Source organism: Metarhizium robertsii (assembly GCF_000187425.2).
Source record: "Metarhizium robertsii ARSEF 23 chromosome Unknown MAA_Scf_4, whole genome shotgun sequence".
In the NCBI taxonomy this organism is placed as follows: Eukaryota; Fungi; Ascomycota; class Sordariomycetes; order Hypocreales; family Clavicipitaceae; genus Metarhizium; species Metarhizium robertsii.
The window spans coordinates 3804525-3819173 of NW_011942182.1; the positions used below are offsets into that span (position 1 = coordinate 3804525).

The 14649-nt window shown below is 51.6% G+C and overlaps 4 protein-coding genes across 4 annotated transcripts in view; 1 reads left to right on the forward strand and 3 right to left on the reverse strand.

The window, feature by feature from the left end:
• Positions 1-190: 190 nt before the first annotated feature.
• Positions 191-2686, forward strand: MAA_03257 (N-terminal binuclear Zn cluster-containing/DNA binding domain-containing protein; the record flags this gene model as incomplete). Its single annotated transcript, XM_007821255.2, has 5 exons — positions 191-317; positions 365-712; positions 858-865; positions 915-1477; positions 1597-2686. The coding sequence occupies 5 exons, from the start codon at positions 191-193 to the stop codon at positions 2684-2686; spliced, it is 2136 nt and encodes a 711-aa protein (XP_007819446.2).
• A 432-nt stretch (positions 2687-3118) lies between these two features.
• Positions 3119-4078, reverse strand: MAA_11153 (C6 transcription factor; the record flags this gene model as incomplete). Its single annotated transcript, XM_011413119.1, has 2 exons — positions 3119-3873; positions 3925-4078. The coding sequence occupies 2 exons, from the start codon at positions 4076-4078 to the stop codon at positions 3119-3121; spliced, it is 909 nt and encodes a 302-aa protein (XP_011411421.1).
• Positions 4079-7581: 3503 nt separating this feature from the next.
• On the reverse strand, positions 7582-7971 carry MAA_11154 (uncharacterized protein; the record flags this gene model as incomplete). Its single annotated transcript, XM_011413120.1, has 1 exon — positions 7582-7971. One exon carries the CDS (start codon positions 7969-7971, stop codon positions 7582-7584), a length of 390 nt encoding a protein of 129 aa, XP_011411422.1.
• Positions 7972-10168: 2197 nt separating this feature from the next.
• The window catches only part of MAA_03259 (Reverse transcriptase), a gene marked incomplete at both ends in the record, with an annotated part of 6417 nt that continues 1936 nt past the window's right edge, over positions 10169-14649 (reverse strand). Inside the window, 4 exons of the mRNA XM_007821257.2 lie at positions 10169-10452; positions 10502-12158; positions 12207-13260; positions 13439-14619. Of these exons, the coding sequence (XP_007819448.2) occupies positions 10169-10452; positions 10502-12158; positions 12207-13260; positions 13439-14619 (4176 nt within the window). The remainder of the gene's footprint in view (positions 10453-10501; positions 12159-12206; positions 13261-13438; positions 14620-14649) is intronic.

Consider the following 14649-nt stretch of genomic DNA (forward strand, 5'->3'; position numbering starts at 1 on the left):
CTCTTCGGGCCTCCGTCCTCTATCCATTCGCTTCATTCTCCGCCCAAAAGGGAAATATTGCATCTTGCTCAGTCACCACTTGACCGGTTCCGAATATCACCTAGCGTTGGAAACAAGAGTACCCCATATTTCCCTCCGACGGCATCACCTCCAGTTTCACAACCTCGAGGGACCTACGATTCACGTCTTGATGCCCACTCTCTGGCTCGTTACTCTGAGCCACAATCTCCAAAATATTATGAGCAGCAGCGCAGCAAGTCTGACTCCAGAGCCAAGTGTGAGAGTAGCAAGTGGTCGGCTCATCAGCATGTTAGCCGGTATGAGCATTTCTTGGGATCAAGGCATCCCACGCTCCAGTCCCTAGATAGCCGTGCGCGGACTCAGCTTTCTACGTCAAAAGACTCGTCCAGAGATTATTCTGGTCAGCGAGCAACGCAACCTTGCTCTAATGGACCACCTACTCCGGAAGGTTCTGCGGCTTCAGAGGGGGCGCCAACGAAGGGTAGCCTGGGCCCCAGGATCTGGACGGGAACGCACTTCCTGCCTCGGTTTGTTCGGGCTGCTGATGTTCCGGGAGAAGGCATGTGCTATTTCTATGACGACGGAAGCCACTGCAAGACCGTGATCGATGGTGAGGTCGTGAATGCCAACTGGGGTGTGACCAAAGCCGGCAAACCTCGAAAAAGGTTGGCCATAGCCTGCATTACCTGCCGTGAGAAGAAGATTAAATGTGACCCCGATTATCCGAGATGTGTTCAGTGCGAGAAATTTGGGCGTATCTGCAAATTCAAAAATGCGTGAGTGATTATTTGCCCCATCATTTGCCAAGTAGGTCTGTATATGCTGACAACTCATAGGCCAAGGGGTGGGCACAATACCTCGCCTTCAACTCCGCCTGCTGAACTCGATGATAGGCGAAAGATGGTGGGATCGTCGAGACAGAACGACGGGAGACTCTCAACCAATGGACCAACGTCTCCAGTTTCACCGCGGGTTGTTCTGCAGCAACCTTCTCCAGAAACGGGCTTCTGCAGCAACCTTCTCCGGAAACGGGCTACAGCAACAAGAGGCTCAAGATCGGTTCTGATGCATATGCAACAAATGGCGAGCCATCAGTAGCAACGACCCAGCCGATGGATCACTCAAAGTCTTCGCTGTCCATTCAACAATCATCTTCGGAGCTGCCTCGAATACCTGATGATGTGCTGCATAGGGCATGGCGGACGGATCCCTATGTGTCCAATCCACAGTCTATTAGCACAGTTCTTTCACAATTCTTCGGCCACATCGACAACGCTATCGTTATTCGGTTCCTCCCCGAGGATATCTTCAAATCGTGGGTCGCCAGCTCTGCCCATCGAAAGTCGCCAGACGATATGATGCTCTTATACAGCATCTTGGCGATCGGTGTGGTCTTGTCTGGCGGCCCTAGGGACACTGCTTTTGAGTACGCACAAGTCGCTCATTATGCCCATAAGTCCTCAACAACACCCTCGCTTCACCTAGTTCAATCCAGAATACTCTTGGCCCTGTATAATGTGGCCGCTTCTCGTTTCTCGAAGGCCAACGAACTGATCTCCTTTGCAACTGCCACAGGCGCTTATTTGCAACTCAAAGAAGTGCCACAGGCGCTTATTTGCAACTCAATGAAGAGATTGACAGATCGAAGGACGCTGACTTGGCCGTGTATCCATTTGGCATGACTCGAAAGTGCTATGCAGAGACAAGGCGACGAACTTTATGGTCGTTATTTATGCTGGAACGACTAAGTCCGTTATTCCCTAAGAGGCCGACGATGATCCATGCCGAAGATATACACATTCGACTGCCATCTGATTCAGAGAGTTTCGAGAGGCAACTAGATGCACGGATGCTCATGTTCAACCCATACGAAAGTAGTTTCAACAACTTCAACGAGAAGTCGTCCGATATCACAAGCCACCTCGTTGAGATAGTCCATGTTTGGTCATCTTGCCAGTCAATAATTCACAGATTAGCCAGCAGACCCAATGGGTCCAACGCTGAAGGTCTGCAAGTCCGCACTCTTACCAAGAGAATCCACGATTGGCACTCCGCGCTCCCATCGAGACTGTCTTTTGGTGCTTCTAATCTAGAGTTGGCGGCATTTTCCGGAAAGGTCGGATCATTTCTGACTATGCATCTCCTTTGCCACCATGCCCTTATCCAACTAAACCGATATCATCTGTCTGTTGGTAAACTGTCTGCTGAATATCGCTCGAGTCAGTTGCAGGAGTGCCTGGACAGCGCAAGAAATATTATCGATGTTATGGGCTGCCTGGATCGCTTCTTGCGTATTCGACCAACCATCCTGAGCACGCCTTCACCAGCCATGGCCATCACTGTGACCACTGCCATGGACGTCTTGACTTTAAGTGGACCCCCCAGTGTCATGAACGACGTGATCGATTGCATGCGAATCGCTAAAGCGGCAGTGAATAGCAGTGCAAACATCTGGGAACATGCCCAAACTGCTCAGATGGCTTTAGATCAGCGACTCCAAAAGCTATATATAATTCGGGGCCGTGGCTCCAGAGAAAGTTCTGCTAATGACTTCTGTGTTACCAACTTCGCCAGCGATGGGACTAAGCCAGATCACGGGCAGATCCTCCGTCGCTTGGATCAGACATATCCCATCGGTATGGATGTGGTATATTGCTCTCAATGAAAATGTCGCATCAGCGAAGTATGTAGCATGCAAGTACTTGGAAAGGATGGTCCCTACATGTTGTGTCTTGTGTCCTACCCGTGTGGCGTGATCCATGGTGTACGGTGGGATATTAGTACTCCAAGGGTACAATGTGACGATGCCAGAGCGACTGTGGAGTAGAAAGAGTTGGCCGAGATTTCCCGTAGGTGATGAACGACACTGCAACACAACCTGCAAAAATCAGGAATTCGCGTGTCGGGCTTTCCAGGCTCGTTTTTCGGGCAAAATAACCACAAATTAATCGAATTTTGGCGATTTCCTATTGATGAGGTTTTTATCGGCTGTGTTGGTGATGCGAACTGCGTCTGACCATCGCGTGTCATAACGAGTTCTACAATGCTAGGTGGTCGGCTTTAGATGTGTTCTATTAAGCTGTTTAAAATGGCCAGATTACGATTGCGATGATCGTGCTTTAGCGGTTGCCCGCGTTGCGCGACCGTAGCGACTCAATCGAGGAATTAAAGGCTCATCATCGCTATCTAATGTCGGACCCCGTGACCGTTTCCTTGCGGGCTGGTGATTCTGATGGGTTTCTTCTTCCTGTAGAGCTTCCTGAGGGCCCTTGTCTGCTGAATCTGTCTGAGGTGCGTCGTATTCTAACTGTGCTTCTTCTTCCTGATCTCCTTGGTGAGCCTCTGAGTCGCTCTCAGCGGCTTCTGCCGGCGGAAATGCTTCGAGACTAATAACCTCACGAGCCAACTCTCCTTTGACCTCTTCTATATGGTCTGCTAGTGCTGATTGAGGTGCCACTTCTATAGAGTCGCCGACCGATATGTTTGAAGTCGTTGGTCGGCTTCTTCCTTTAGATCTGACCCGAGGCTTCTTTGGCTGTGGTTTTGGCTGATCCCCTGTAAATCGGATATCAATCCAGAGAACAACTCTTCCATCTTCAATAGCCCAAGTGTAATTAGCGTCAGTATTGAAAATATCGGCTATTGATTCGAAAGGCTCGCGTTCAAAGGCAACAGAGATAAAGGTCCCTGTCTCTGATTTGCCAATTCTCTCAAAAGAGACCCCAAATACTATATTTGGTCGATCGGTCGCGTTTGAATCTTTCCAGAGGTTGCTAAGGTAATTAGAAGTAAAGTAATCCTTTGAGATTGATCGTAGCGTGTTCCAAGGAATAAGAGGAAGATCTAGGCCACCTAAATAGCAGTTAGTAATAGAAATTATACGCGAAAGTCTTGTCTTAATACCAAGTGAAGTTGTTTTTTCGGCTTTAAAGAAGCCTCCTCTAAGGTTATAGCCATCTGAATGTAGGGCTTTTACCCGGATCTTTAAGCCAATTGGGTTTTCGAAAGGCGAGGCTGCTTTAGCTGCTCTTGTGGCCTGATTGGCTTCACGCCTCATCTGCTCAAAGTGCTTAAATTGCCTGAGATTGACTGATCGACCTAGAGCTGATGAGGAAGATGAAGCGGGAGATGCAGACCTCGTGAGATCAGACAGAGCTCTTCCTTGCGATGTAATATAGCCGGTCGTCGAGGATAAGGATCTTACTTTTGGTGGGTGAGCCAATGAACGATAATTTGAAACTGATGTTGGGGGGTGTATTGTGTGTTCTCCTTTTCTCTCCTCCAACCCATTTCATGTACATTCCAACCCCGTCACAATATTAGTAGTATCCACTACTCCATATCGTTGTATGCATACACTCCCTGACACAGGTACTTGCTCATGCCCCTCGTTTTGCAGATTTTAAATCCCCGTCCTCTGCCATTTTCTGGCACCCCCCATAGAACAACCACGTATCATCTGATCGATACTGTATCCATCGTTGCGATACGCATAAGAACTTCGACTATGCGTTGTCCTGCGTCTTGAATTCGTTGCCCATCTTTAGACGGAATTTCCAAGCTAGCCACATCCATTCAACATCTTCCATGTTGGGAAGGATTTAAGCATTACCATTGAAGATACACTGTAAAGTGTACTTCGGTTTATATTGGGAGGCAATAATGCTTTTAACTAGCTCTCCCGGGATTGCCTACAAACCAGCATTAATATAGGGCGGCCAAATATGTTTCACGATCGCTTTCTCAACCAGGGATTATGGTGAGTGAGTAGTCAAGATTTAATTATAGAGCATTAAGGAGGTTCTCAACGCTTGCTAGGTAACTAAAGTGGAAGGTACCTGCAACCATGTACAAGTTTCCTGCTTCCCCACTTATCATCCTTAGCCAGCCCATTTTATGAGTCTTGCCGTTGTATCCCTTTAGCTGCTGAACTGTACCCTTTTAGCGTGGCAGGGATCATGGCCAATCATATCGCAGCATTCTCAATTCTGTACTTCTCGATACATACGATGCCACTGATCCCAACAATCACCCTCTTTACACAGAGGCACGTTACACTCTTCGCAACCATATATGTTCTTGCACTTCCTTTCAACTCTTTGGTGCGAGTAATCGATGGTTAGAATGGCCTTCCGTTTAGTAGATGAGCAGAAGGCACACCACCCCCTCTTAGATCTGTGTACTCTTAGGTGTTTTGTTAGAGGAAGAAGAGGGCTAAGGTCCTGAGAGACACTTACAGGCTGGGATTTAAATGATACATTCCGACTGTAATTGAGGAAAAAACTTTCACAAAGAAGATGCCTGAAATCAAGATGGTTTTCCTTATGGTTTTGGCGCCACAACTGATATGAATTGGTAATACAGACCTCAAGCAGGAAAAGAAAGGCAATGGCCCGCCAGCCTCCACGTCTTGTTCGTCGATCCCAGTTATATGAGGCCCTTAACCGATCGCCAATGTCGACGCCTCCCATATGATGGTTATAATCATCAATGAATTGTGGGATAGGTAGTTCCTCAGAGAATTCCCCAGCAAAAGGAACCCTTGCAGTCTTTGCAGAGCTTGATGTTGTGGAAGGACAGCGTCGCATACGTGGGATGTCTTCCTCTAGGCCATCAAAATACGTTGAGAGAAGTAATACAAGAGCATTATCTTTCCAAGCAAAATGCATTACTTTCTGGTCTTTTGTGGGCCGAGAATAAGTAGTCCCCCAAGGAATGAAGTCCTTGCGATCATCCTCCTTCTTTAATGATACAAACTTATTCCCAATACCACCTCGAACTCTCGTTGTACCAGTTGTTGCAGTCCCGCGCTCCCGGAAAAGCTTGATAAGAGGAATTGTAACAAAGAGGTTATCCGCGTGGTAACCATGGGCTGAAGATGGCGGAGGTGGGAGTTTGGATAATAAGTACGCAACCACAGCCTGTGTATTTGCAAGAGGCTTTCCAGCAAAGACATGAGAGGGCACTCCAACAGACCCATTGCCTCTTTCATGCCAGTTCCATTGAAGAAAGTAGCCTTGTTGTGCCATGACCCAGACCTTGAAACCAATTGGAATTGGCTTATATGGCATGCGTACAATCACCTTGCTTTTGCCACTGAATGGGACCATAGCTTCATCAATAGATTTGAGATCCTGGGCGCCAAAGAAGCATTGCAATGCCTTGCATATGTAGATTCCATTCATCTACTTTGTCCCAGACTGTGGTTGCAGAATTAAAAGAGTCGTGCAAACAGAGATTCCGCAGCAGGAGAAGAAACCGATCTCGAGAGATAACGTAAGTGTCGGTTCACAGGCTGTAATCACAAGCTACTGCAGTAGTCATATGATCATTGTTCTTCTTGTGCTTGTTCTAGAGCTTCAGGTTCAGGTTCAGGTTCCATTCCTACTCGGTTTTAGCCGCCACTACAGCAGCCATGCCCGGTAAGCAGGTCCCGGCTGACAGCCGAAGCATCCATCCTGTGAATACCCCACTTCGCCTTCTTGTTGAAACAAGGCCAGCCGTCCCCAGGTTTTCTGCCCGCTAGTCCTTACTCTACTTTGCTATATACATGTCTTCTGTTGGAGAATCCCATGTGATATCCAGTCTATTTCATTCCTCAACTTTCCCATATGTTTCCTTGAAGGTTTTCTGTTTCATATCCTCATGTTATGGCTCCATCGGTGCCCAAGGGCACCATGTAATACGACCGTGATACCTGCAGTCTCCCCCAGCCATCAGCTTCATCTGTTTGCTGGTCTCCCCCATGCCCCTAGGGTTCTGTTAGTGCTCTGTGTTTTGTGCGTTTCTATTTTGTTGCCTCCGACCGGGTTCCTATGTGGCCATGTGTTCGTTCCGTTAACGCAACCACTGATGACGCTGACCATAGCCAGCATCATCCACCTCATGCAGTGCAATGCTCCGCTCGTTTCGACATGATGAATTACTGAGTATAAGAGCTCCCATAATACCTCCTCAGACCTAGTTAGCCGAGCGGCAAAAGGGGACCAGTCTACTACCGCCCTGTTTTTCTAGGGGGAGGGGCGACAGTGGGCAAATCTGTCTGGAATCCATGATATTTTGTGGTCTTTCTGTGTGGCATGCCAGGTACCTAATGGTTGGACGTGCGGAAGACAATACCGTTCTGTTCAGCATGTCGGCGTAGCGGGACGTCGCAAACGTTGACGAGAAGATGGGCCGAGCGGCGAAGCACTGAAGACCATAAAAGTCGGGGTCCAAAAAGATTGGCGTGCTCCGGGTGACTCTATGGCAGCCCGCTTGTCATTAGTCCATCTGACCCATTTTGTAACTAGCCATGTGGGTATCCATTTTCGCAATAAAGTCCAGCCGTCAGATCCGACCTCCTCAATTGTTGGGTCAAACATCAGCTTCCCTATCGGAAGCACGCTGAATCTATCAGCGTCCCTATCCGAGGCTTGTGGTGATCGGGCGTCCACCCCATGTAGGACCACGTTGACACACCGTTGACCTGAAGTTGCTGCTCGGCCAGTTGGCGCCAAGACGTGGACGATTAGGCCCATGGCTTGGAGCCTCATAACAGCAGCCTTCAGGACGGTGGACTTACCACATCCTGCCGAGCCTGGGAATCAGATCGACCACGTCTTGCTGCTCCTGGCACAAGTTGGGCTCGGCGTTATCGAACCGTTCTTCCCCCCCCCCCGGAGCTGAGCAGTCTCCTTGGTTCGTATGTGGCTGGACACCGTTGCCTGCAATTTGCAGCAGTTTGACCTGTTCATCTGCCGACGGATGCGCCCGCTGCGCATCGATAGAGGTAGTTACGCCAGTTTCGTTCCGCGCTTCTCTGCTCGATAGAGCTGCGACAACTGGGTCACCAGAGTCAGAGTCGAGCCAGCCCCAGCTGTAGTCAGTATCCGACTCGGAGGCAACAGCTGAAGAGGCACAGCGCTCACCGTCCGGCCCCGCATCCTCTTGGTGGCCGGCCGACGCCATGGAGACGGTGACTCTGCCTGAAGGTTTTGTCGCCGAGCTTTATGAACTGATAGCGTGTGTGTTGAAGCGCTGGTGTCGTCGATAAGCTAACCGTGGCTGGGGACGATGTCTGATGTGACGGCATCGGCTGCGCCGATCCAAGAGGAATGAATCTCGCTGGTAAAAAATACAAAATGTATGAGAACAGCGAACGCACGATGGTGGAGTAGAATTGCAATCACTTCTGTGCATTGCTATAGGGACGGTCTTGTTCCATTGCCTTCTGCATGTTTCTGGCACTTTGTTCGCGTCCGGCGGAATAGGGGAGAATGAGGACTCTGAAGGGTATTGAGACCAGTTCTGGGCTCCTTTCCCTGCCCGGACAGACCAAGCAGAGCCAGTCAAGCGGGTATGAGAACAACACATGGGGATGTATAGCGTCGAAACTAAATAAAATCGCCGATTAAACTGCACTGAATATATGTGGTTACTTTTACTCTCCTAGTACATTGCCTTAGCGCTGCATTGACCCCAGATTCGTGATGAGGTGTTAGTGTGAGTATTCGGGATTGGGCCCAGGTGGGCACCGAACAATTCAGGACTGCACGTCTGACGGCGGTAACCACATCAATCAAGTTGAGGCGTGGCACGAGTACCCCATTTCAAGGCCAACCAACTGTTCACTCAGGAAATGAGAATGCGGGACGTGGATAATTAATCCAGGAATCTAGATATTCGTCCGAGTACATGCACCATTCGAACACGACGCGGTCGGGACGCGACACGCGTAAAGTGGCATTCAACCATCCAGTGCAAAAGCGACCCTCTGGCGTCCGTGACCTAAAAATATCCGTCTTGCGGCTTTAGTCAGTGCCTGTCAGCGAAGAAACTGGTGGTTTTTCTTTGTAATTGACTTTCCAGCATGAAAAGTCGTTGTGTTGCTTCCTAGAGCGCTTTTCTTTTCACCCTTCTCGGAGAGAGGGTTCAGCTCTTAGTGGCAAAAGTTCGCCTACTGATGCCGCAGCTCACAGAAGATGCGGAGGCAACAAAGTTGGGAAAAAAGCTGTCAGTAACAAACTAATTTGGCTGATAAAGAAAATAGTTTACCCAGCAGCAAACTTTGCAGCACCAGGATCTGTATACCTGACATGATGTTAATTTGTTTGCGTGTTTTTCCCATGTTGCTAGTTATTAGTTCTTACCTATAGTTAGTTAACTATTGTAGTTAACTATCCTATGAGGTGAATGTGTGTGTGTGTGTGTGTATTTTCCGTCCAGCGGCCACAGGCCGCTCAGGTCCCCTACACGGGGCACAGGACGTGCTAGGCTAGTGACTTAATCTACAAACTGCGGGTCCCATCCTCAGACGCGACTCTATCGCAACGTAAACAAAGCACCATCTAGCATGGCATCAGCTCCAAGGCGCTCACAGTCTACTCTGATACCCGTCAGCGGGTTGTGCAGTTGATGTATCTGGAAGACCGCAGGTCTACGGTATTCAAGGGCGGCATGCGCGGACAGGAGGTGTTGATGCCACCTTCCGCCAATCGCAGCCAGTGAATGAAGAACAAAGGAAAAATTGGCATGGGGATGCCGTGATATAAAGCGTCGCCTAGTGGCGAAGGCAAATCTTCTCGAAGAAGGAGTTAGCATTCGCCAGCTTGACGAATTTGTCAAAGTCTTTGCCTATTGCTTGGTTGATCACCGTCGGTGAGGGGGCTAACCTCATCCGATGACGCGGTTGGATCTTCCTGCAATAGAAGAGGTGCGTGGGCGCCTTCCGCCGACCACAGCTACACGTCAGCTGTGCGTCGTGGTGGTGTGATCTTTCGCGGTAGTCAGCAAAGTCGCCATGATGGGTTCTCGCTGCGAGCAGGTGGTGAAGGGTTGTGCGTGGGAGAGATAGCTCCTGTGGGCAGCGATGAGGGAAAAGTAGGTTCAGAGTTTTGTACTTGTCAGGGGCAGAGATGTCCCACCAGGCTTGGACTACGTCTTTGGACCGCTGTCTAGCAGTTCTACGCAAGAAGGCCAGTGTTGGGACAGCGTCGGCGGGCTCTGGCCGGGAGCAGCCTGCTTTCGCCAGCGCGTCAGCCTGCTCGTTACCTGCAATTTTGGTGGGTCCGGGTATCCAGCGGACTTCGGTTTGTCTGTGAGTCTTCGCCAGGGCTTGGAAAGTGAGGAAGACTCGTTGTGAAGAGTCCGAGGGGTGGCCACGGAGTCATCTGGCGGCTGCAATGTTATCAAGGCAAACAGTTATCTTCTGAGAGGCAGATTGTGGTAATCTCAGCGCGGCCTTCAGGCCTTCAAATGCTCCTTTCGCCTCAGCGTCGAATACTTCAGCAGGGCCGAGGCGTCCTGCACCTTGACAAATAGAGTGGTCGCGTTGATGAACGGCATAGCCGTATCCGGCAGCGCCCTTCTCGGACAGTGAGCCGTCTGAGTATACAACTAGAGTAGATGGAGGGATGGACTGGAGCCACCTGTCAAAGTCCTCGGCGGAATCTGTCTTGGATGCAGTTTGTAGCGGCTGCTGTGTCTCAGTTGTATCTACGCGGGAACAGCACGGGGCGTTGGCAATTTGCCAGCAGCTTGTCGGTTCTTCTCAATCGAGTTGGGAAGCTTTTGGGTTGACGCTGGTATCTCAACTTGATACTCTTGATGATGGGCGGTGGCGTCACCTCGGCAGTGCGTCTAGCTAGAGGATGTTCTTTATCCAGGGACTTAATACGAGCAGAGAAGCGTAGTCGTTTCGCCTCAAGCAGCTGGAGAATCGGCGGTATGCCGCTTTCTCGGTGCAGAACTGTGATTGGTGTCGTCTTCCACGTCGGGAGGATGGAGCGGATGGCTTGTTTGATGGCCTTGGTCATTTTCTTTACAAGTTGTTGGATTCTGGACGGTCCTTCTTTCGATGGCTGTCTCCAACGCGGGCTCCGTGTGCCCGGGTACCAGGCTTCCGTTCCAAACAGCAGGACTGGTTCGACACAGGCTCTAACAGGCCTTTGTACAGCGCTCGGCAAGGGACCACATCGTGTATTGCCTAAGCTCCGCAGGTGGCAAGCCACCGCTTGGGCCGTGGCTGTCCACTTCTCAACATGAGTCTTGAATGCTAGTTTGCTGTCAAGCCAGATTCCCAGCCAGCGCATGGCCTTTTCCGGGTGCTTTACCGCGTCGTCGTGCCGGATGGGCGGCATGGCTTCCCGCGTCTTCAGTGAAAAATGCATGACTTCTGTTTTGTCCGGGTCAGATGAGATGCCGTTGGCGGCGCCCCAGTCTTCGAGCTCTCGGATATACGCCGACGCTTTCCTGGCGGTTTCTTCCACAGATTTCCCTGTACAGAGAATGGCGGTATCGTCTGCATAACCAAACCTTCTCTCGGGGTCGCCCAAGCGGTAAACCGGCTCGGTGTATAACAGAAATAAGATCGGGGATACGGGCGATCCTTGTGGAAGACCACACTGCAGAGGTGTCGTCGGTGTGGTGATGTCCTGATATCTCACCCGGGCGGAGCGGCTGCTCATAAACGAGCCTGCCCAGCGCGAGAGATTGTCGGGCCAGCCCTGTTGGCGAAGCCGCAAAACGAGGCGGTTGCAGAGAGCCGAGTCGAAGGCACCTTGGATGTCGGCAGTCACCAGTGTGGCCACTTGCCCGCGTACGAGCGCCTCCTCGATGTCGTGGACGAGTGCTGCGACCAGGTCGACAGCTGATCTTTTTGGAAGAGCTCCAGCCTGATGAGGATGGAGGACCCCGTAGTTTATCGATGCCCATGCAATACGGCGAGCGAGAAGACGCTCGAGGCCTTTGCCGAGACAGGAGAGGAGTGAGATGGGCCGCCATGCCCTAGGCTTCGACAGATCTCTCCTCCCTGGCTTGGGAATCATGACTACTTCGATTTCTCGAAAGGCTTTCGGGTGGTAGCCTGCCACAAGACATCCCTGGTAGAGGCGTCGAACGTGCCCTCCAATGATGTCCCATACTGCTTGTAGCAGCTTGACCGTGATGTTGTCTGCTCCGGGTGAGGTGTTCCCTGTCTTGATAGTGGCGTCCTCCACCTCCTGTAGTGTGATTTCTTGCCCAAAGGGTATCACACGAGTTGGGCTGACTGGAATCCATGGATCTGGGATGTCATCTGCTGCAGTGCGGCGCTCGAGCGTGCTGTGTCTTAAAGCGTTCGCTTTGCCGAGTTGAGTTTCATACACAGTGTCCCCAACCTGGAGAGGTGGTGGTTGGAATTATCCCGGAGCCTTGAGCCATCGGACTGCCTTGAAGACTGATGCACTGTCGGAAAATCCGTCGATGAGGTTGCGCCAGCACTGACGTTTGGCACGGCGAACCACCCGTTGGGAGTCTTTTCGCGCAAGTTGTACGTCCCGATTGAAGCCCAGTGGGAAAATCCTCCTGATGGCCCGGTACTCCGCAGCTGCGCCGGCACATTCCTCGGTCCACCATGGCGCACTCCGGGTCCCCTTCCGGACAGGACGACCAGCGGCAGTGGCTGCCGATTGGAGAAGTTCAACCAGTGCCGTAGCCAGATTGTCCAGCTCCGAGACTGTTGCATTGCCTTGTGGTATTCGCCATATTCCCGTCAGAACGAGTTCTTTAAAGCGCTGTAGTTCGTCTTCGGTGGTGACCCGGATCTTGCCTGGCACCTGCGGGGAGCTGAAGGCAACATCCGGCAGCGTGAGGCTGAGGGTGAAGTGATCAGAGCTGGTGGCTAGGTGGTCCTCTACGACGGCGGCTGCCAGATCAATGTTAGAGAAGGCTAGATCGATTGTGTTGCCGTGAGGCTTTGTGGGCACATCTGCAGTATTCAACAGATTGAGGCCGTGTTCAGCTGCCCACGCGGCGATGTCCTCTCCGCGGCCCTCTAATCTGCCCGTTTGCCAGGAGTAAAGCTTGGCATTGAAGTCGCCCGCTACCATACACTTCTCCGGCGGTGTCCACCGCAGCAGAACGTTCAGTGCGGCATCGCCCTGGCGATAGAAGTTTACGATGGTCGCTCCGTTGGCTGATATCCAGAGTATGTCGCGGGTGAGTGCTGGACGCCTCTGGTCTACTAGAATACGTGAGTTCTTGCGAATGTATGTCATGACCCTGGGTCGCGTGTCGTTGCCGTCCCAGCTGTCGACCGGGGAGAAAGATTCGAACGCTGGATGCGTCTTCGTGAGACATCGAGAGTTCTTTGCTTCTGTCCAAGGTTCTTGCAGAAGGACGATATCATACTTTTCCGAGTCGGCCAATGCTAGAGCGCAGTCGTGGGCGGCCGGGATCTTGCCCACGTTCGCTTGGAGGACCTTGTATGTTCTTGGCCGTCTACTCATGGAGAGCACGGGTTGGTGTTTGCACGTCGCCGTTTAGGTGACGTCGGCAGTGGTCGTCTTGGCGCTGCTTCTGGTCCGAGTCCCACGGCTCTGGGGCGCATTGGGGATGAAGGCGGCAGAACTGGTAGGGTGCACGTGAAGAAGTTGTTACTCAGGTCTTGAGGATTGACATGCTCCCGGGGCGGTTCCATGACCGCCATTGGAGCACGCTGCTGTTCTGCCACGACTTCTGGTGTCGGATGGCCATTAGGTGCCGCCTGAGGAGGCTGTCGTTGCGCGGCACTCTCTTTGGCCGCGCCGGGCAGGCTGCGAGGTTCGCAGTGTGCGGTCCGAGGCAGTTGGCACACTGCTCGGCGGCAGTGCAGCTGTCACTGTCGTGGTTAGTCTTTCCGCAGCGTTTGCATCGTGTTTGTCTGTTGCATGCATGTCGGGTGTGGTAGTCCCAGCAGTTCTCGCACTGTTTGGGAGGGTTGGTTCTTTCGATCAGTCTGGCTAATCGGCTGGTGCCAAACAGGCTCCAAGGTCCTTTTGTTGGTTCAAGAAAGGAAATGATGAGTGTTTTGTAAGGGAGTTGTTCATTGTCGCGGCGAGGGACTCGGACGCTGACCGGCGTGAGGCCTGTCTGGTGGTTGATCTCGTCGCGAGCAGCAGTGTCGTAGTTCAGTTCATTCCCATAAAGGTCGGTAAGCCTACGAGGGCAGTTGTCTACAGCATATGTATACCACTTCTGGCTGGTCTCTACGGCTGTTGCGCCAAGGTCTTCAGCCCATTCCGCCCGGCGTTCTACGAGAAGATCGCGTGTGAGCTTGTCTATGGCTCGAATGGCCCATCCAGTATTTACTTGTAGGACTTGGGGGATTCGATTGAGTTCAATACCGGTCTTGCTGGCAACATGAGCGCGGATCGCGTAGCCGATATGGTTTCTGGCCGGGGCATCGGCGTCGAGGCGGACGAATACCCGAAGATCGTCCCGGGGTGGGGCAGAAGTCGTGGGTTGCCCTTGGCGATGCGTGGGAGCGGGTTGGCGGTGCGCGTAAAGAGTGCGAGGAGGATTGGAATAAGCAGCGACACTACTATAGGTTGGCGAAGAGGCGGATTGAGTATTGCTGAGCGTTTTCTTCCAGAATCCAAGGAAACTTTCGGAGAATTGTTGGGCGAAATCGCGTTCCGGTCCGGTTGCGAATTGCTTGGCAGCCTCGTTAAAGTGTTCACAGAAGGGTCCGGAAGACTTGAAGTTTGACGTTGTAAGCAACGACTTGCTCGTCGACGACTGGTCAGCTGCTTCCGTGATGTCAATGGGTGACTGCTCCTCAGGGATGATCGGTGTTGGGAGTGTAGGGAATTGGTCAAGCTGCTGCCCTTCCGCAATAGCAGCATTGCA